This window comes from Toxotes jaculatrix, chromosome 9 (assembly GCF_017976425.1).
Source record: "Toxotes jaculatrix isolate fToxJac2 chromosome 9, fToxJac2.pri, whole genome shotgun sequence".
Lineage (NCBI taxonomy): Eukaryota > Metazoa > Chordata > Actinopteri > Toxotidae > Toxotes > Toxotes jaculatrix.
In genome coordinates, this window is record NC_054402.1 from 18,107,741 (window position 1) to 18,131,210 (window position 23,470).

Genomic DNA, 23,470 nt, shown 5'->3' on the forward strand with positions numbered 1-23,470 from the left:
CTGAATTACATGCAAGGCAAACAGCTTTCCCACCTTGCCATAGCTTAACTGTAGACTGCCATTATACAGTATGTGAGCCGCCTTCCAGCAGTGAGAAGGAGCCAACACAAAGAGCCAGCAGACGTGCTGCGGCCTCTGGGTTTCTGGTGTTTGAGCTCCACTGAAGCAGAACTGATGAAGAGTAGCGATCTCCCTGCCTCTTCTTGACACGTCCTCACCTGATTGTCCTGCTCCAACAGGCCAGTTGGGCCTGAGTGCACACATGCACACACAGACTTGGACACACACACTCGGATCAGTGAGGCACTGAAATGATTTTTGCTTTTGTAAGAGTTTGAGTGCCTATGGACATGCAGGTTCCGATGAAAAAAAATGTTCTTTCTTTTGTTAACATACTATGCTTTTTAAGTATGCCACAGATCAGAGTATATATATATGATACACATGGCACAGTTTAATATAAATATATGTACAGGATCATAAAATGCACAGAACAATATCACACACCTGGCCCAACACACACGTAGATACACCAACACAGACACAAGCTCAGCGCTCATCACAATCACACACACATGCATTATATGCAAGCAGACAGTCATGTGATTGGTTCATTTAACCTGGCCAGTGGGGCATGAACTCCATTTGCTGACTCAGCCCTTTTTTTTTCTCCCTGCTGTTGGCCAAACACCTCCATCATTTTATCCTCCATCCTCGCTGATAGAATTACTGTCTGACCTACTACAATTACCAGAACTATTCTTCTCTGCACAGATCCAGTCCGGGCCGTTTCTAAAGAGCCTCGCTCTGATTTGGTCCAGCGGTGCATACAGCAGCAGGCTGTCTGGGTCAGGCTGAATATGATACTATTTATATGTCTGTACAGAGACAGTTGGAGCTCGAGATTGATGATAATGTTACCGCATGGATCTGTGAGATGATAATTTTCAGTGTTCACAGAGGGGCTAAGCAGGAGATTTGTATCACAACACAGCAGGAAACACAGACATTGCCCCCTTCTTCTGCTACAAATCATGTAGTTCTGGGTTACTGATGAGCCAAATCAACAGCTGTTAACAGTGTCAGCTCTTTCTCACTGTAGGGATGATCCAAAATAATATCAGCTATTAATTCTGTCTTGCAACAGAAGATGAGAAAATTTCAAAAATTGCCTCATGTCTATCAAAAGATCAGATCTTAGCTGCTAGAGAAAATGTGTCCCATTGGGCTTGAACTTGTTTGCTTGTTTGTTTGTTTGATGCCATTGCTAAAGACTTCATTTTCTATTTTGTGCAACGATGACAGAAATATTTTATTTTCACTGAAATATGAGAAAGTAATCTGGAAATTGAATGTTCTCTCAGAGACACACAGTTCTCCTAACAGATGAATTCGAAAGAATGTAATTTATGTTATCCAATTCCAGATACACATTCACTCCTTCAGTAAACACTGATGTATGCTTATGAATCAAAAACTTATTTACTGTTTGATTCAAGCACTAATGTCTATTTATTGACAGAACAGAAGCTCTCAGACTTGAATAGGTTCAGATCCCTGATCAATGGAGTAATTCTAAATATCTAAATGTATCTCAATTTTACAAATATAAAAATTTGTCAGGCGTATAATCAAAGCAAAATGTTCTGGTGCGACTAAAGTGTTATTTAATGTTGTGTCAGAGGGCTTCAACTCAAACTGATTAAGCAAAAATAGATTTTCTGTTTTTTTCTTCTCTTCACAAACAATTTTCCCCGCCTCTCCTCACTAGATCCCACTGCCAGACGCACTGCCAAAGCTGGTCCTGCCGCAGCACGGAGCCGCTACGCCAGCCAGTGGACCCTGAACCGGCCGCACCCCACCAGCTCCTCGCACACCCTGACCACTGACTGGAGGCTCCCCACGCCACGCGCTACTGGATCTGTTGACAAGGAGAGCGACAGCTACAGTGTCAGCCCTTCACAGGATACAGGTAGAATAGAGGGAGGAGTAGTGGGGAGGAAGGAGACCATCACACCTCTCCAGAAACAACGTGGGCTTGTAGCCCTTTTTTTTAAATTATTTTTTTTTACTGAAGGTTCGACAGAGTTGGGGAATGTGACAAAAATCATGTCGCCTTTGTGAGATTGTCAAGTGTGAAGCCTGCATGACTTTCACATTGGCTTTTATGAAATCCAAAACAATTTTAGCTGAAGTTTTTTCATTTGAAAGTGTACGTTTTGGGCGTACTCTTGGCTGAAGCTTCCAAGGTGTGAGTCCAACTTGAAACTAATCTGTCCCAGACTTTTTTTTTTTAATCTATCACTGTACTGTATTTAATGAAACTAAAACCAAAAACCCCCCAAATTTGTTGCTGTATTTCTTCAACAGCAATTAAACCTGTATCTCACATTGTGTGACCATCAGATCGTGCACGGAGCAGCATGGTATCAACAGAGAGCGCATCCTCCACCTACGAGGAGCTGGCCAGAGCCTACGAGCACGCAAAGATGGAGGAGCAGCTCCGCCATGCCAAGTTCACCATCACCGAGTGCTTCATCTCTGACACCTCATCCGAACAGATGACAGCAGGGACCAATGACTACACCGACAGCCTGACCTCTAGCACTCCGTCTGAGTCGGGCATCTGCCGCTTTACCGCCTCACCGCCCAAACCTCAGGATGTCAGCCGGGTCATGAACATGGCCGTGCCCAAGGCACACAGACCTGGTGAGGAAGTGGAATTTATCACACAAAGCGCAATAGTTTACAAAACATAATCTACTGTAGGTTCAGGTTTACAGTCATTTTAGCGTTGGATTACATCAAAGTATCCAATTTCTCTTGGTGTAACAACATCATTTCATCATTTTCTCTCTGTTTTTTTCAAGATGTCACTCAGACTGTAAAAGCTTTCAGTCCTGGGGTGTATCCTGATAGCCTTCAGACCTCTTCAGATACTGTAGTATACTGTACTATAATGCTGCTACATACAGTATAGTCTCATTAAACCACTGTATAGTACATTAGACTCTGTGGGAGTGTTCCAGCTCTTTTTCTAGATTTTCAGTGGGAGTAACTCCTTGTTTTTCTCCAACCTATAGAGCGTTAACTTAGTAAAGCCCATCACACATCATGAACAAGGATTATGAGATTCAGTTCTTCCAATACCACCCCAGGGATGTCTTTTATTGCAAGAAAACAGAAAACTTTTTTGCTAGTAAATGATGCTATTTTTTAAACTACATGAAGGCTCTGCCTCACATGTTCTGCAGTTTGAGGAAAACCTGTTGTGCTGTGCGCTCTCGTCTCAGGTTGTAGTCTTACCTTACATGACCCTCTGCTCCTCCTGGTGGCCCTGCAGATCAGTTACGAGATCTGGCAGAGCATGCTGACTCGCTGCTGACCACACACAACGAATCACAGACATGTAGAAAGACAGACACCCTTCTCCCTGACACATGTACACACTTCATCCATCATTCCCTCTGCTGCCATGTTACAGTGTGTCTGGGGCCACTGATTAATTAGCATAGTTGGAGGTGTCCTGTCGTAGCACCAGAGATGTAGGTCTGCGTGCCAGGGCACACTGTCCCAGGATCCTCAGTCCAGACGAGAGTTGAGGCCATTAGATCTGCTTCTTAAGTTTCGGGCCTCATTATGTTTTGAATGTTTGTGCACAGGACAGCAGACTCATATCACCAGTTCACCAGGATGGGAGAGGGCAACTAAAGGGTATCTGTCAAGCCAATCTGGAGCTAGTTTCACTCAGTACAAAACAGCACTTTACCTCCGCAGTGGAGACTGGTCAGTGTAATACCAGCCTCTTCGCCTTTCAGGCACTGCTGAGTGCTAGACTCTGGTGTCAGTTACCATTTGGGGGAATGGTATAGGCATAAGAATCGAGCTGCGTTGCCTCTACAGTTTCCTGGTAGGTTGTCAGCTATTTGTAAAGAGCTGTGTTTTGACACTGCACAAACGAAACAATATGCACACACAGGAAAATTTGAAGTACATTTCTTACATCATCAGTGAGTCAGACCTAAAAGTGTATTATATATTTTCATTAGTGTGTTAGCGTTTTCAGCTTTTTCAGCTGTCAAAAGTTGTGTGTTTCAGCAAACTCTACAGTCAGTGGACTGTAAAATGATAAGAATGAGTTTTTACGTGAGGCAAACAGTTACAGAAACCTGCAGCAACTCTTGCGATTAGTAAGCTCTCAGATACAACGAGGGACAGATGGATTTACACATTTTATTTTAATCACAGGATCCATAAGCTGTTATAAATTGCTGTTCTGGCCAATGTTCATCTTTAGCGTAAGAATTTATGCAGAGTTTCTCTGGCAGATGATTACACGCTCTACACTACATGGCCAAAAGTATGAAGAAACTCAAATATTACATCCATGTGTGATTGTTGAACACCTTGTTTTGTATTATGTCCATTCACCCACAAGAGCCATTTCTTTCACAAAACCATTTCTTTATGGAGCTTACTATGTGAACAATGATAAATATCACTTGTAGTATTTAAGCAGCATTATCTGGGGAGAAGGGGAGTTCCATCTACGTTTTCCATCCAGTGTATGTCACAACATAGTTCTGGTCATCAAATAATCACTTTTCACCTTTGTAAGCTTTAGTAAAAGTAGGAGATGCACTAAAAAATGTTCTCTCCAAACATATAAATTCTAAGTAGAGTGTATTACAGTATTAGTCTGTTGAAACCCAGATCCAGTGCGGAGGTCAGTTTGACTGACAGCTGAACGACCCAGCTCCAACCCCATCTCTGTCTCTATTACATCTGACTCACCTGAGCTGACCTCACCTGTACATCGTAAAGGTTTAAGGCAGACGGACAGCTTCTCACTCCTCTCTCTCTCTCTCTCTCTCTCTCTCTCTCTCTCTCTCTCTCTCTCTCTCTCTCTCTCATCTCATTTCATGTGACCTGCCTCCCCTGACAGAGCTGTTATGAGAGTAACAGTTCATTTATTTGTGCTTTTCTTCTCCTGTGCCTCATAAGAGCAAATCTACTGGGCCTCAAGTCCCACCACAGTGTCTTCCTCAGCACTTTGCTCATAAACTTTTACATCTGTGCTTGTAATTACAGAGCTACAAGCAGCAGTCAGCTTATGATAGGCCCGTAAATGTTAAGTATGTGTGTGTGTGTGTGTGTCCCTGAATGACATGCACAATATAGAAATACGTGTAGGAAAATATTAAAACATCACCCTTCACAACAGTGTGGCTGAGCTGAAGATGCAACACTTACACAGATTAATGGCTTGGCAGAGAGTTGCTGTTGTATTCTCGTCCCATTACTGTACGATCTGCAATTTACAGGCTGATGAATTTTCAAACTACATTCCTAATGAGCTCCCACAGAAACACTTAAATCTATATTTAATTCAATTAACACTCCTAGCCATTCATCATCTTTGCTGGCACTAATAGGGCTTATTATAAAACACAGTAAATTATTCATTCTCCCTGTGAACCCAGAAATCCATTCTCCAAGGTCACATGCTGGACTGAACCTGCAGAAACAACCTTGTCTGTGCTTGGCATTAAAGCTGAGTGGCTGGCAGTCAAAGCGTGTGTGTGTACATACAGAATATGCTTACATTTGTGTGTGCATGTGTAGGCTGTGTACACGTGAGTGTGTCGGCACGTGCGGGTGAGAGAGGGAGAGAGCGTGTGTTGAAAAGTGATTTTAGCAATGAATCGTACACCTGTAAACGACTGTTGATCTCTGGACCTCTGAAAGATGAATGTGAGGATGGATGCTTCAGCAATACACACTCCAGCGCAGCCCACTAGATCTGTCAACCCAACGCCTTTATGTGATGAGTTAATTTGCTCTGTTAAATATGTAATCCAAGCAGTAAAAGAGATACAATAGCAGTGGAGGTACCATAAACCCACTGAACCGAATCAAAGTGCCTCTCCCTGTCTCTCTCTCCCTCTTATCTAACACCTCAGACAGTTACTGAAAGATTAAAGGAGAGATTAAACTAAACTTTCAGCACAGGGAGGGTGTGGAGATTTGGCAAATTCAAGCAGGAATTTATGTGGTATATACAGAACAGGTTGGCAATGGAGACATAGTCCATTATTCAACTTCATCACAGTAAGAAAGGATAACTCAAATCACTGCATCAGGCCCAGGCAATGATAGCAGAGATAACATTGTATTATTCAGCTTCCTATTACATTATGCTGTGCACATTTTTCCTGATAGCAGCTATAAAATCAGATAGATTCACACTTGGAGAAGATTGGTATTACATTAAAATAATAGTTATGCCAATCATAATCCCAGAGGGGCCCGAGGTGAGCAAATGTAACAGTGTGAATGTGAGTTAAATATGGATTTTTTTAGCCCTGTGTGCGCGTAATTTAAACAGAGGAGGAAGAATAATGGAGCCTGTGGAGACAAGTCAGACCTTAGACCTGTTGAGAGCACGTACAGGACACACAGTGGGGATCCCAGAGAACTGCTACACTGTCTCTGGGGACAAGCAGAGACTAGTGAATATCCTCACTGTTTGACCACACCTGCAATATTTTTAGATCTTGTCATACAAGATACTTTTTATAGTCAAATAAAAAGTTTTTGTTATTTATTGCAGTGTAGAATTTTAGAAAGTATATATCTATAGATTTCAGTCATATTTTTCAGTAATTCTTCAAATTATCAAATGTCACTGTGACCTAGACATTTTCATTCACAGGGAAATGAAACAACATTATTACTTTTGTGAAGAAAAAACACAGCCTTGTAATGGAGGATAGTTTTTTTTGTAATGCTGTTATTTACACACACCTGACCACAAATTAAAGCTGTACTAATCAATATTTTTATGGATCAAATTACTGTGTGTAATGTTAAGGGCTAACACTGACAGCTTCCCCACAGCTTTACAGAGCATCTTAGTGTCTTTGTTTTGTTCTTTTGTTCAACTGAACTGTTTTAGTTTAGAGTCACCAGTCTTGTTTAGCAATAAAAGGTCTAATAAACCTTTTCAATTGGCCAAAGAAATTAAATCAATGCTGCTTTAAAGTATTTTCATTATTGTCTAACAACAAGTAATAATATCACTGAGCATGGAGACGCACTGTAATTTAACTAAACCTTAATTCGTCTCTCCTGTGTGTTCCCTCCCAGGGGGAGAGCTGGTCCACTTGCCGCCTTACCTCCGTATGGACTTCCTGTTGAACCGTGGTGTGCCACTGGCAGCCCGAGGTGGAGGAGTCAGCAGCAGCAGTGGCAGCAGCAGCAGTGGAGGAGGAGGGGGAGGAGGTGGAGGAGGAGCAGGAGCGGCAGCAAGTGGAGTTGGCGCTGGTGCTACAGGGGAAACAAGAGGAGGAGGTGGAGGAGGAGGAGGAGCCATGGGCCAGACCTGCCTGGAACCCCAGAGGAGCCGTACCCTGAAGAGGCCACCTCCCATGGAGCCCACCCCCATGGAAGTGCCCTCACCCAGGGAGGTGCAGCAGTGGCAGCCAGGAACTGCCTCCACCCTCCCCCACAGGGATGTCCGGGAGAGGGGAGAGGCCCGGGGTGAGGTCCGGGCGGAGGTCCCCTCCTCGGGAGACCTTGCCCAAGCACAGGCTGCCAAGCTCAGCACCTCCCAGGAGTCACTGCTGGACTCCAGAGGACACCTGAAACAGAGCAACAACCCCTATGCCAAGTCTTACACTCTGGTATAACACTGGGACCCACAGCAGACTGCTTCAGACAGCAGGACTACTGCAGACACACTGGAGGAGGAAGGACAGGAGACAGACAACAGGCACAGGATGGACAGTTTTCCACAACAGAAATTGTTGTATATAGAGCCGTTTCTGACATGCGTCTGAAGTGGATGCTTTTCTTTGAGTCTGTCTTTCTTTCTTTCACTCTTTTCTTTCTTTCCTCTGTCGCTCTTCTCTGTTGCTTTCACACTTTTCATTCTCTCACACCTCGCTCCTCTTCTGATGAATTTTCTCTCACAGTTTTTATTTTCTACTTGAGTATTCTTTTATTCTAAAGTGACAACATATGAGGATTGCCAAAATGATTTATTTAAAATTTGAGAAAGAGAAAAAATACTATTGAATTTATATCAAGGACAATTATAGTCATTATTATTATTACTATTATTATTATATAAAAACAGAAAATATCTAAAAAACAAGAAAGGAAAGGGAGGAGGACTCTGGAGAACTCTGCAGGAGAACATTGCTTTCTTAATTTATTTTTATTTTATTGTTGCAGTGTGATGAAATCTGTGATTGGGTAACTGAGGGGGTTTTTAGCACTACGAAGAGCCAATAGAGGAGAAGAAGAGTGATGCAGGACACGACCGCCAATGCTGACCAATCGTAATGTTTTTCAACCTTTCTGATGACTGCATGGCGACTGATCAAATGACAATTATTAGGAATGGCTGGAAATCCAAAAAAAAAAAAAAAAAAAAAAGAGAATTTTTGTCACACTATGAAATTATACAATGTGAATATATATAAAGAGATCACTTTTATTTGTGGATATTACGGGGAAAATGATTTGGTTAATAAAGTCCTTAGTCATGTTTGCACACATCTGACTTTGATTCATATGTGTCAAGACGAACGTCCCTCCCTGTTCTTGACTGTTTCTTACTTCCTTGTCCATCCTTTCTTTCTGCTGTCCTTTCTCCTGCTTTCTATAACTTTGTAAATTCATCTTACATTTTCTACTGAGAGCAGTCCCTGACACAAAAACACAGTAATTGTGCTCGGTAAGATTTGAAATGGACCAACCTCAAATCTAAACCTGATTATTCACAGCTCATGCCACCACCAAAAGTAATGAAAATGATTGATATTATTATCAAATTATGTTTGGTGGAGTCATTTTAATGTAAAGTAGGTCTATGGTTCTCAATGATTTTTGACTTGTGTCCCCTGAAAACAAAGCAATACATGTGACCCAGTGTTTAATGGGCTGTATGTATGAATAATATTTTCCCGATCACATTTGAAAAATTGGGGGGGCCTCAAGGGGTAAAAACCTGAAGCCCAGATATTTAATATATATAAGTAAAGACTAAAAATCTAAATATGTTATTATTATTATATATATGTATGTTTTGGATCGAATTCCATCCCATTAATCATCTCATGATCCCTCAGGTTTGTGTTGTGACTGATTCGTGCGACCTTTTTGTTTTTGCAGGAGTTTGGGTAAAAAGTTCATTCATTTTTCTGTCAGCACTGCCGTCTCTGATATAATTCTGTCACACTCATCATTTAACCCTCACTTTTATTTCCTCTTTTCACTTCACTCTTTTTGTGTTTGTGAGTACAACACAATCTTCATCTTAAGGGCTGATTGAAGGCAACTGGACTTGAAGACGTTTCACCTCTCATCCAAGAAGCTCCTTCAGTTCTAGAGACCGGTTAGAGAGCCCAAACATTTAAACTCTTCACTATCGCAGCTAGTGGGTGGTTCCTCTAGGAGCAATTGTAACCACTTCGTGGAACGTTGACACCTTGGGTGGCGCCTGCTGGGCTGCCTCAAGTGGAATCGTTAGCACCTGAGGGTACTTAGGTTGATTGTAGAAACTAAGCATCATGTGAGTCGTCATAGGTGCCCCGCTCAGACACCAGCTGTCATCTATCTACCTATAACGCAGAGGTGAAACGTCTTCAAGCTTCAAACAAGAAGTCCAGTTACCTTCAATCAACCCTTAGGATACGATGACCTGGATGAATGAGAACTTGCACAGACAACACAATCTTCACTGCACTGATTGCACTGAGGAACAACTACACTGAAGTCATGTGAATCCATTTTTACATATTAGTGCTTGTAGCCAAAAATGCTCCCTAGTGTGACCTGTCAGACACAGCTGACCCGCTGTCCTGAGGGTTGTGTGGTCCAAGGGTCAAACCACTAAAGAGGCAACTGTGGTAATCCAGTATATTTATTAACTGAGATCCCACAATTCAATTTAGTACTGAAGAAAAAGTCATTGACTAAGCATCAAAAATGTCATGCTAAGTAATTTTTTACCTTATTTTACTGACACAGATCTGTTGCTTGAATATGTAAAGTTAAAGTCCACTGATTTTAAATGTCAGTTTACTAATCATGAGAAGTTAAAAAAAAAAAAGTCATCCGTGGCTCTGAAGGAACTGTATCAAGTTTGGAAAAATAACCCTGATGATTTTGATGTGTAGTCTTAAAGTCTTGGGCTCAGAGACTGCACCGCAAACTAGGACGAAGGCATTCATCTGGCAGGAAGGGTCTAATGAAAGATGCCATTGAGTTGAATTATGTAAAGTTTAGCACCCGTTTTTTTTTATAGCTGAGGGACTAAAAATCACAGTTTCCCTGCCTTTTCAACAATGATTTTGACCATTTGGTTTAAAATCTGTCAACCCCCTCCAACTTTGTGGACATGTAATACTAAACTTTAAAGCACTTATAACAGCTGTGTATTTACAAAAAAAAATGGATTGGGTTTAAAGCCTGTTTAAAAAGAACAAAAATGAGGATGATAAGGGTAATTTTGAAGACTTTTATTTCTCTTAGTGTAAAGTGATGGACAGGAAGTAGAAGAAATATTTTCATGTTAATATATACAACACATTTAATTAACATGTATATTTTCAGATGAATATACCACACAAACTGAGTTCAAGGACATGTTTACTGAGCAGGATTATTCATGTGTTGTCATATGAACAGCAGCAAATGGCAAATTAATAAGAGAGGAGCTCTCCAACTCTCCTGGCTGTGTCCACACACTAGCAGGAAGCATGTAAAGGTGAAGACAAACCTTGGCAGGGAAAAAAATGAACTAGCACTCTTCTTAAAAAACAGACATTTAGAACAGGTTTGTGTTGATGCCGCTAGGTCTGATCAACAGATGGCGCTGTGCAGTCACTGATTTGAGTCCGTTTGCTGCTAATGAGCAGTGAGCTTGTGGTCTTTGAGGAGGTGGAAAGGGATGGTTCAGCACCAAAACTGTTTGTGACAACCTGGAGAGAGACATCAAGGGTAACCCAGCAGTCTGTTCCAGTGTGTGTGTGTGTCTGCCATTTGCAGGAGAGCACCACCCTGAACACGATGAATTATTCATGCCAGCGCTGAGACTGGGTCCTAGATCAGGTTTACACTGTCACACTGATGGCCACAGAGCAGGAGAATGTGGAAGACACAGCAGAGGCAGGGGAAACCTTGCATGCACACATATGCACCAATCAGCCACAACATTAAAACCAGTTACTTAATGTTGTGGCTGATTGGTATAAATACACCACTATAGTAATCTCTAGGGAAATCAGTTCCATGGATGTAGAATAAAGCTTTCGTGTAGATCAGTAGAACATGTAGGAACATTAGATGTTGTTTTATCCTGTTCGATATGGTGTGTGTGCCTGTGTCAAAATCACCCGCTGCATGTTTGAGTACATGTATGCTGTCAACCTGCTGATCCACCAGCAAAAACTTCATGCAGTTACTAAAAAAAGGTTCTGAGAAAATGGTCCTTCTACAGATAAAATTTACTGTGTGTGAATGACAATAATTGCAGTTTCTTTTTAGATCTGTAGACCCCACTCACTGGTGTGTGGTAGCATAATGAAGATAGATGGCCCACCTGCACACTGAGAGTACTTTATGACTGTGCGGTTGCCCTTATACATTAGGAAGAAGCAGGATGGCGTGTGACTCGCCTCCTGGCTGCAGGCCATTATCACACCTCCCACCGTGCTCAGCAGCCAGAGAGAGGGAAACTGAGATAGAGAAAGGGAAGAAGAGTTTTCAAGTCTAATAAGATTGTGAAGTGGTCCCCCAGCCTTTTTTGTTTGATGCAACCCCCCCCCCCCCCCCCCCTCTTGTTCAAAATGCAAATGTGAGCTGATTTTGAGGTGGATGTTCTGACACTGTTAGTTAAATATAAAAATGGATACTGCTCCAGTACTTTTTCATACAACTGAACTGTTAGTGTTTAGGTTGGTTTGGTCAAATTTGCATATGATGTGCTATCCAAATGGATGTTTTATCCATTACTTTTTTTTTATCTCTCTACTTCGTCCATTTATCACATTTACCAAACTTTCATCCATTTTTCTTTCAGCTCTTCCACTCTTTCCACTACTTTTAGCTTTTTCATTTATCCAGTTCTTTTAGTTATTTCAGAACACTATAGCACTGTAACCATTATTTTAGTGTTCTACAACTAAAGATGACTGCTATTTTTCAATTTCAACCATTTATCCATTAATTTTAGCTTTCCATTTCAATGGTTGTCCAGTATTTTTAGCTACCTATTTTACCATTTATGCATTGCCATCAATATAATTCTTCATTCTTCCATTCTTGATTTTAGATATCTACTATTTAGCTTACATTTCGCCATGTCAACAACTGATCCTTTCTTTAAGCTTCTTCAATTTGTCCACTATAGCACTCCAGTACTTTAAGTTTAATGTTTGTACTGTTTGTTCCATTACCTTTAACTCATTGTTTAGACTGGTCATTTCTATTTTTCCAAATGAGTTTAGCTCCAGAAATGCCCCCTGGGGTGCTTACCCCAAGGGGTAGAAGACCTTGTGTGAGATAGTGAAGATTTTTAGTAGGCTTTTATAGAAGAATTTCTTCTTTTAACTGTACACCGAGGACACCATAGCGTGACATGCACTGTCAGTTAGCAGAAGCAGGTTAGGAATAGACCAGTGCCCTCCCAACTGGGTTTCATAATGAGGTGCCTGAAGAGTTGGCAGGAGACAGGGGGGCAATTTAGAGAGCATGAAACGGAAGGACTTTCCCCCTGAGTTCGCACAGCACTCCTCTAATCAGTCACACCCTCACTCCTCTCTCTGTGGCCTCACAAGAACTATTCTCCTTCGTTTCCTTGACATTGCGCTTTGCTTGTTTTCCTCTCTTTCTGACCTATTATTTTTCCTCTCCACTCTGTTTTGACCTCCCTCCCTCTTCTCTCTCTGTCTCTATTGATCCGGCAGCTCGCCTGTCCTTGTCCTGAGTGAAGGACTTGAAAAGCACAGGATGTTCCTGACAAGAAAATTGTTTCCCATGAGTTTCTTTTGTGAGATAGGGCAGACTGACATGTTCGCAGCAGATAAGTGATTACTACACCATCGCACCTACTTTTCTCATGGATTAGTGCCTGGCATGGTATTATGTCCAATGTCTTTCCCACAGTATTTGCAAATACTAATACAGGTTAGGTTAAAAAAATTACATGTGTTTTTTTTGTGTTTGTTTTAAGAAGTTGCTGTCGCAGAAATGTAATTTGACATTCATGGTCCACAAAACAAATCACAGCTGTACTGCTCTGCTCTTTTTAAAATTTCAGTTTTTCTCAGAGCCTTCCCTTCCAGGTCAGTGAAGATAAAAATAATTAGGTCTACTTTATTTTTAACTAATGCGTTCTCTGAGTTCTCTGCTTTCTAATGCATCTCTTAGTAGAGTACAGATATTGTGATGTACAGACAAACACAGATGAGAAACACAGCACAATACAGTACATAATACAGAAATATCCCACTAAGACAGTCACAAAGATTTTTATACATAACTAGATTACTTGATTGTGAAGTAATTGCAGTGTAAGACATTACAGATTACATGTTAAATGTTTGGATAACATTGATGTCTGAAGGGCAGGTATGCATTGCCTGACAGGTGGGTCTTCTTCTTCATGTGTCCCATGTTAATGACCACCATTAAATGCTAGAGGGCCTTATTAAGGGAGGTCGATGTCTGAAGGGGCTGTTCATTATACTTGTAATTGGTCATAGATAATTGGACACAGACCAGGAGTCTGTTGAATGCATTGTATCACAGAAGGATATTGTAGTGTGTAACATTACAAGGAGTTGGCTTTTGATCTTTAATAAAGCTGTGTGAGGGGCCGGGCACAAATACAACCAATGTCAGGGGCTTGAATCTCACTGGAGCCGGTATTGTAATGTGCTCTAGATAAGCTTCCACCAACTGCCTCACTTTGTGTTTTGCTCGCATAACTGATCGGATTTGGACTCCAGCTGTCAACACACAGGGGCTTATCAGAGGGCTGGTATCTCAAAGCTAAAGTCACCTGACTGTTGTTATTTTGGACTCTTCAGCAGGACCGTAACACTTGCAAACCTGATTACAGTAAATCTTTCAGATTATTGCATCATATTTCATCATTCAACGATGATGGATTGCAAGAGAGGCGCTTTGTCTGCTCAGTAATCTGCTTTTGTGCTCGCTGTGTCCGGCTTGTCTGGAGAGCCTTCTCATATGCTCTAGTCAGTGTCTTAAGTTAGATAACACAACATTACGTCACTGTACTGTCCCTTAAGAAACTTTTATAGCAGTAGCAGTTAAAATACAACAGAAGCCATGCACTACATAAGTAAAGTAAAGAAAAATAAACATAATCCTCCAACAAACAGCAAAAACACATCAACCAAGCAAAACCTAAGATGGTTTTGGATGATTAGCAGGAGTAGTTCCCACAGTACCTTGTACCTTTGTTTGTTTTTTTTTTTTTTTGTCCTATCAAAATCCAGTATTATACCTAGATAGTTGTTAGGTGCTAACTGTTGATGTAATAACTTTTATGTTACTTCCATAATGTCAATGTAGTCTTTATGTGGTACACCACAAAATTGTGCAACTGCTTTTGTGTTATTTAATTTAATTTAATTTAATTAACAGACAGACATATTCTTTTCAAGGTCTAATATTAATCTTTATTTAATATGGTGTTAGGCTTTCACAATACATGTTAATTCTTACATGTATTGTGAAGAGGGATCTTGTATGTGAGCAGCAGCCAGCGGGACCTTTTGGCAGGGGAACTGTTGCGCCCAATGTCGTCTAAGGGGGGAACTTCCGTCCGCACCCCGGAAGTAACCTGGACCACGCACAGGTAACGCCATCTCTTTCTTGCTGCTCACCTTTCTTCTGTATTCTACAGGTAAAATGTGCAAATTTCTCTCCGTTAGAGCTTTGCTTCACGTGGACAGTTGTTACATGGACACTTGAATGTTATTTGAGCATTTTGTCGAACTTTAAGAACTGAAGAATCTCGCCAGAGTCGAGGCGGCAGATTCAAAGCCGTTCGGTTTGCAGACGCTACGCTGCGGGTCCATGTCACCCTCTACCTTGTCTTGCAGGAAAGGGTTAAAGATGTATTTGTTTTGCACACTATTTTATTTGGTCTCCTGTACATGAAGAAAGCTATGACAGTTTAAAGGAAAATTAAAGTGTCTTATTGTGAAGTACGTATGCACTATTGACTAGTGAAGAATCTTATAAAACATGGTAGTTACATCGGAAAGGTTAAATAGTCCTCTGGGAGTGAAAGCTGTTTATTAATTTAGTGTGTACATCCAGAATATGGAAAATTAGTTATTGCTCGTTATAAATACAGTTTGGTACAGTGGTGACTTGCACTATATTGTTATAGTAGTTTTGATTCACTTATTTGTAAGTGATAATGTGTATGGGAATGTTGTTTGATTTAGAAAACAGATTTACTCCAGAAATGTGAGATAAGTATGACTGTGAATGGGTTCTGTGTAGTACTATTGAGGTACTGATATTCTTGGATGTTTCATGCACTTGAAATACAGTTATGGACTGAAAACAGAAACTGACAGTCAGTGGAATTGTGTTACTGTGTTTATTTGTTTTACTGCAAAATGCAAATAAGAAGCAACCTGTACGATGCACTGATAACGCTGTCTCTTTCTTGCTGCTCACCTTTCTTCTGTATTCTACAAATTTCTATATTGTTACTGTGGGACCAGCCTTGGGACCTGTAACATTTACAATGATTTCCTCATTAAAGGCAGAATTTTATTTCCATAAAAACAACAGAGAAGGATGCTGTTTTACTGATATTTATTTTTGTAGACTTTAAAGCACAAAGTCTTCTCATTCCCAGCTATTTATACTTTAACAAGACAGAAACTGTTCTGACCTGCCGAGTCCTGCTGTGACTGTGTGTTGCATTTTCTAACTAATGATGGAGGAAAATTTGGACATTATTTGGAGATTATATTCTGAAACACACCCTGGCCCTTCAGGATGACCCACAGCCTCTGACAAATGTCCTCAGTACGCAGTGCTCCTTCAAATATGTGGATATATTCGATGAGAATACGGAATGATTTTCAACACACACACAAAATCCAATTTAATTCAACCACAAGCAGATACAGCACCCTCTGCAGGAGCCAGTTTTGCATCCAGACTGTTTTCTTTGACAAAATATCAGTAATTTGATGTATTCCTGAAGGATTTTGGTACATGGTGGCTTGACAGAATCATACAGTTCTTGTCTTTTTTTTTTTTTTAGCCTAGGGTGCTCTGTTGGTTAAGGATCTGTTCAGGCCTCTGGAGTAAACCACAGTCTTATGGTCCTGGGGGCATCCTGAGATGATGGCATGTTCTATTATCCTGGTGGAAGTACCCAATGGATAAAATGGTAACCTTTTTTTTAAATTTATTTTTATTTTTTAAAGCAATATTCATTGACTATGTTTTTTTGCTTAATGCAAGACTTACTGAAGATATGATGTGAGTTATTGCCACAGGTCTTGGGTCTCTGTAAGTCTAAACATAAGATGTGAATGGACCTGACAGGCCCTAAAAACACTAACATTTATGCATCATTACAGTGCATAGCTTTGACTCAAGCACTCTGCAGGGATGTAACCACAAATTTGAGTCTGTCAGAACCACAACACCGAAGCTGAGTGTGATTAACCTTATTTGGGAGTCTGTGCTGTCTTTACATTTTATCTTCTATTTTCTTCTTCTACCAGTCTTTTATTCAGTAAGATATTCTTCATTCATAGTGCAGTACAAGGTAAAGTATAGGGTTTCATGAAAATATATCATTAACCAAACGGGCCTTCGAAGAGGGATTTGCAGCAGTGAGGTCTCATTAGAGAGGGAGAAAACCAGGTAAAAATAGCACCTGGTTTCTGGGGTTACTTCACAATCACAAGGTTAGTGGAGCAGCAGTACTGCCAGGGGGTAAGGTTTCTAGGACAGTGTTCAAATATGAAGTTGAGGAAATTTATTCCACTATGCACAGCGTGAGAGTGAGATGGCAAAAAGAAGAATACTAAAGAAGAATACTAAACCCTGATAGAGTGATATGTTTTTGGACAGCTGTGATCTTCCACAAAATGAACAGACATAGAAGCAGTTTCCCTTAAAGGTTTTCACAACCAGTTTTCTACTAGCTCAGGATCCTTTTACCCGTCACATGATCACCCTGCAGCATTGTATGTTAGCACAATCTCGACATCTTCCTTAAGCACCCAGAACCTGGCAAGGGACATTAAGTGATTTTGATCCCTATTTGTTCTTGGAAACGGCATCCTCGTGCCAGCCTGAGCCACAGGCTGGAGGAGAAACCAGTGACTTGATCCTTGTTTCCTCCCCCTCTCCATCATCTGCCAGTCCTGCAGGCTCAGAGACTTTACACTGCTCACTCATTATGCACTGGAGCAGCTTCAGCTGCATGCACTATCACCCCTGTATCTGTGCTTAAAGCCATGTGTCAGTGGTCATCAGCTGCTGCTGAACGTTACCTTCGCCCCAAGGCTCAAGATATCTTTACTGATGAAAATGCCATAAGCCTTTTGCAGGGTTATGATTGCTCACTAGCTAGGACAGTATTAAAAAGTATCATCAGTTGCTGCTGGGCTCATTATTCTTAGTGATCCTTCTGCAACAGTAACCCAAGTTTAATAATTTGACAAATGATGTAATGAATAAATAAACTGCATACTGTTTATTTTATAGGGGTGTTTGCTCAACAACGCTGCATATAGCCTATGGTGTGCTTTTGGAGGCATTGCTTCCTGCTCATGTATGAGTAAATGGAGCTGTAGTTATGAAGTATTAATGTAGCAAGCACTGTTAAAATATTAATTAATTTAAAGAAGATTAATGGATAGGCCCATAAGCTTTGGCTATTGATTGTAACACTTTCCCATGGAAAGTGATCTCAGACATTCAGACACCACTGAATGTCAAAATAATACCACTTGATCCTTATTATATTACATTATAAAACATGATGAATATATTTATATCTTGAACATACTGAATCATGTCTCTGTAGACAGTGTCACTCTTGACAGGATCAGCTGATGCTCTGCTGTGCTGTACCTTTATATTTAGATTGCTTCTCTCATACAGAGCTCTCTAAACAGTTGCTTCCTCTAAAACAATAATCTTCTACTTCTTTCTAATTCTACTCCAACTAGGTTGTTCAATGATGCTTCACCTCTGACTAACCGTTCCATTTTAGAGCTGATCAGTTTATCTATATTAAGAGGCTTTGTACCCTGGGCTTTTAAGCTTGCAGTAATTAAAGCTCTTCTTAAAAAGCTTCCTATTGACCCAGATGTTTTATCGAATATACCTACATCCAACCTCCCCTTTATTTCTAAAATCCTAAAATCCTTGAAAAGGCTGTTGCATACCAATTATGTGATTATTTCCATAGGAATGGTATGTTTGAAGATTTTCAGTCAGGATTTAGAGGACATCACAGCACTGGTGAAAGTTGGACTTGTCTTATACTTGTCCTGATAGATCTTAGTGCTGCATTAATCACAAGATTTTATTATAGATATTAAACACGTCTAAGGGACAGCCTTCTTCCACCTGCACAATAATGAGAAATTAGAAACATTCTTACTCAAAAGGAAGCTGAAAAACTAGTCTATGTATTTTTTTTTACCTCTAAACTGGAATAATGTGATTCCTTATTATCAAGATGCCCCAGTAACTAAGTGAAAAGATCATCCAGTTCATCCAAAACTCTGCAGCACAAGTACTGACAGGAACTATAAAAAGAGATTAGATTTCTCCTGTTAGATTCTCTGCTTTGGTTCCCCGTAAAATCCAGAACAGAGTTCAAAATCCTTCTCCTTACGCACGTTCGCCACTGTATGCTCTGCACTGAAAAGAATTTCACGAACTGAAAATGTCTTAAGATATAGTTTTTTTAATTGCTAAATTATAACTTTTGTGTTGTTGTACTGAACTTAAAGACATAATTAAAACAGATGTTACACAGACCCTCTCCTGCTTTCTGAATTACTTTAGATCAATAAACTCTAACAGTTACTATGGGAGACTGAAATAAAGACAAGAACAGCAGCACATAGGCGTGCTTCATGTGAAAACTCCTCAGGCACCTACCTGTGTTTCTCACAAGAAAGATGCAAATATGAAGTTTTAATCAGGGTTTTAGATTTTTTTTTTTTTTTTACTTTAATCTCAGTCATAAGAAGTAACTTTTGTTTTAAACCATAAACAATCAATTTCCTGTCTCATCTCTGCAGGAGATTTGTCAGTGGAAAAAAATTCATTGTGAAAACGTCAAAGAAATTCAATCAATCAATCAGGCAAATTACTGCATGTAGCCAAAAGAGTGAGGAGTGATTTGCTGATGCTATGTTCTGGTGAACTCAAATTATTTTTGAAGGCTTTTACAGTTAGTGTATGATGAAGTGAAATGTTTTTTTTTTCCAGTCGAAGCATCAGTCATTTGTACACGTAGTGGGCTGTTATTTTTGACAGTGAATTTCCTCACTCTCGGCTCACGGGCACACACCCACTGAGTTAGTTCAAATTCATGTTACTGTTAGTGTGACAGGCTACTAATGAGTCATGTAAATTTAATGAATCAAACCTAGTGGACTCATCCATCTCCACACCTACAGGGACCATGATTGTATGGTGTTGTGGGGAAAAAATCCGACAGCTCTAACCAACCAGCCACATGATGCAATGAGCCAAAGCTGCACGAGAGGGTTAGTCCCCATTTTACAGTGCACACACACACACACACACACACATGCATTTGAAAGGAAGTGCTTTCAAATGAATGTGTAAGTGGATGCATGCAGCAGTGTGTCAGCCAAGTTTTCATACAAACACAGATAATTATTTTCAGTAACCACATAGTATGAAATTGATTTCTGTAGCTGTCTGGACATGAGCAAAGAAAACAGTAATATACCACGAACGCTGAATTCATCTTTGCCTTTGTCCAGAAAACTGGGATCTCAGTGACTTTGACATGAGTGTTGGTGGCAGACAGGCTGGTTGTAGTATTTCTGAAACTGCTGATCTCCTGGGATTTTCACACACAACAGTCTCTAGAGTTTAACTCAGAATGGAGCCAGAAACAAAAAACATCCAGTGAGCAGCAGCTCTGCACAAGGAAACACCCTGTTGATAAGAGAGGTCACAGGAAAATGGTCAGACTGGTTGGAGCTGAGAGAAAGGCTACAGTAACTCAGAGAAGGCTTTACAACTGCAGTGAGCAGAAAAGCATCTCAAAATGAACAACACATCCAGCCTTGAGGTGGATGGACTACAACAATAAAAGACCACGTTGGGTTCCACTCCTGTCAGACAAGAACATAAATCTGAGGGTGTGGTGGGAGCAGGTTCACCAAGAGTGGACAGTTGAAGACTGGAATATGTAGCCTGGTCTGATGAATCTGGATTTCTGCTGAGGCTGCAGATGGTGGGGTCAGAGTTTTGTGTCAGCAACATGAATCAACTGACCCAACCTGCCTTGTGTCGACAGTCCAGGCTGCTGGTGGTAGTGTAATGGTGTGGGGAATGTTCTCTTGGCTCAGTTTGGGCCCTTAATGCCAATCTATCATGGTCTGAATGCTGCAGTCTTTCTGAAAAAATAAAAAATTAGGTTCTACAACTTAGAAGACAGCACCTCTAATAAAACTAAATACACAAATTAGTGCACTTTTATGAAACCAATATTATGAGCATCAACTCAGTATTTTGAGCATCAACAGAATTTTAGATCAGAATTTCAACTCAGTGTTCAGTTCAGTTTCTCTTGTTGCAATACTTGAAGCAGTTTATAGCTCTGCACAGTTTCTTTCAGTCAGGTTGTCTAGTTTTGTTTTTGGATCCTTTAGGTATTAAAGGTCAAAGAGTCATCGGTGTTCTTCATTTGTTGTTTGAGTTTGTTCAAGTTTCTGTAAGGGCTTTTTTCTTCTGGGTGCACCCTATTATTTGTAATAGGCCAAAGTCAGACTGGGGTCATGGCAAATCCTACCACACTGTTGAACACGCTGTTGCCCATAAAGTTGGAATAATTTTGTTTTCAGACACATTCCTCTTTTTATTCCCATTTATACACATCAGTAATCACATTGGAAGAGACTGATCAATAAAATTTTGAGAAGATATACACTTTATCTATCAAGAATGAATTACATTGCCACAGTTATTTCATGAGAAGAGGTAAAATATATTTTATTCCAACGTTACGGGCAACAGTGTATATTTGTGACATAGTTCTGTGATAGCAGCAGCTTCAACCCACAACATTTTATTGAATGTTTTTAATCCATGTTAAATGAATTAAAAAATGTTTTTAGCTTTTAACCATGAAGTTATTATTGTCACGTCATCATCTACCGCTTATCTAGGTCCAGGCCCAGGTTGCAGTCCACAGTGCACCGAAGTCCTACGGCACCTCCCACGGGTGGTGGGCTTATGGGAGGTGGTGCTGGCCGGAGTGGGGCTCAAACCTGGGGCCCGAGAGATTGAGTCTCATGCTCTACCAACTGAGCTAACTGGGCAGCTGAAGTTATTATTATTAGCTCTTTTTAGCCTTTCAACTATGGTTACAAATCTTAACCATGAATTTTTAAAAACCCTTTTACACCTCAAAATCTTGATTAAGGTCATAATTTTTATCCTCACACATTTTAAACCTTTTCTTACACTCTTGCTAAACACTATTTTTTGTCTTGTTTTACAGCATACTAATGATATTCAATCTACTCAAAAATACAGTTCACATTTATTTTCTTCATGTTACACACACGTCAATGAGTTCAGTGAACTTTGAATCCAATGAAACTCCTTTGGGATGCGGTAGAATGGGAGATTGGCAGCCTGAATGTGCAGCTGACAGATCTGCAGAAGTGATGTGATGTAATCATGTCAACATGGAGCAGGGACTCAAAGAGATTAATTGAATAAATTGAGGCTGTTTAGAGAACAAAAGGAGGCACTGTCCAACGTTGGTATGGTTGTTCCTGATGAAGTGCTCAGCAAGTGAATGTTGCTTTTACTGGCTCTGTGCAGTACAGAAAACCCCCCACCTGCCACCTCTACTTATTAAAGATTTATTCTGCTGTCTGCAGGAGTGATGTTCTTCTCTATAGGCAGAACAGAAGGCACGCAATGAATTTCACAGTCCCATTCTCAGTGCATGTGGAAATTTTCACCATAATACAGTTTCACTGCATGTATCAACATATCTTTTTCTCCAGTGAGTGGCTGGTCTCTATGCCAGAAATGGTCTATAGTATATCCCTGCTGTATTTGCTCGGACACCATGAATTAGTGCTGTTGTGCTGTGTTGTGAGCATAAAGAAATGTGTCTTTGTTGACTGTGAAACAACAGATCTGCCTGGAGACCATGGTGCTGTAATCTATCTCCAATTTCTAGGTGAGAGAAATACACCTTCCTGCCAAAACTCTAGGGACGAAGTGAGCACCCAGAGGTGATGACACAGTTCACTGTCAACCTCCCAATCTCCCTGTCCCCATCAGCTGGGGAGACAACAGAGGAGAGGAGAGGAGAGGGAAGAATAGGAGAGGAAAGGAGAAAGGCTTATCATTATGCAAGATCAGAAGAAAATCTCTGTTTTTCAGTGTTATGATTTAAATTCTATTAACACACAGTCACACAAACATAAGAAAGAGACTAGCAGAGTCTTGGGACGACTGCTATTCTCTGTGGGCCTTGGGATGACATGGCAGGATCCTATTTAGCAGTCATCTGAGTGGAAAATAAAACAAGGAACTGCAGTGAGTCTTTCATGTCCATGAGACAGTGTCCTTCACTGGAAATCTAAAGGTCACTGCGTCGTCCCCACTGCATTGTTGCCGTGTAGGGAGACTATGGCACAAAACCTGTTTTGTATTGATGTATTAGCAGAAAAATAAAACAAAAGCAATGTATTGTAATGTTTCTGAGATTTTTTTATGTAAAATGCAAAGGGTGCTGAAACTTTTCTTTATCTTTCTGTTTTGCAGACTGTAAACCATCTGGCTATGGATATGTTAGGAATCGGGTGCACTTGTCTTGGTGGTTTAATCCTTGCAGGCTTACAAAGCTGATCTGCTGTGAGGATCAATTCCCTGGGGTGCAAAGGTCATCACTGACCTTCTTATAATACAGTTCAGCGAGCCTCACTTATGCAGTGTCATGAACCTGATCATGTGTAACTGCTTCTTAACCTCTGACAGTTTAAACTCCTGGCATGCTTGACACCCTTCAGTATCTCGTAAAGTGTAAAGCAACAGTTAAGTACAACATGCATAATGCATGTTTAACTTGTGGTTCAGGGTTTTGATTAGATTTGATTTTAGTAGCTTTTGATTGATTCTTAATGAGAGTGATATTGAATGCAAA

General features: G+C 40.5%; 1 protein-coding gene across 2 annotated transcripts in view; it reads left to right on the top strand.

The window, feature by feature from the left end:
* The window catches only part of dscamb (Down syndrome cell adhesion molecule b), a 111,188-nt gene extending 102,770 nt beyond the window's left edge, over positions 1 to 8,418 (top strand). For both annotated transcript variants that reach the window (XM_041046825.1, XM_041046826.1), the window contains exons 31-33: positions 1,772 to 1,972; positions 2,407 to 2,709; positions 7,150 to 8,418. In XM_041046825.1, the coding sequence (XP_040902759.1) occupies positions 1,772 to 1,972; positions 2,407 to 2,709; positions 7,150 to 7,691 (1,046 nt within the window). In that variant the 3' untranslated portion in view covers positions 7,692 to 8,418. The remainder of the gene's footprint in view (positions 1 to 1,771; positions 1,973 to 2,406; positions 2,710 to 7,149) is intronic.
* Positions 8,419 to 23,470: the final 15,052 nt, after the last annotated feature.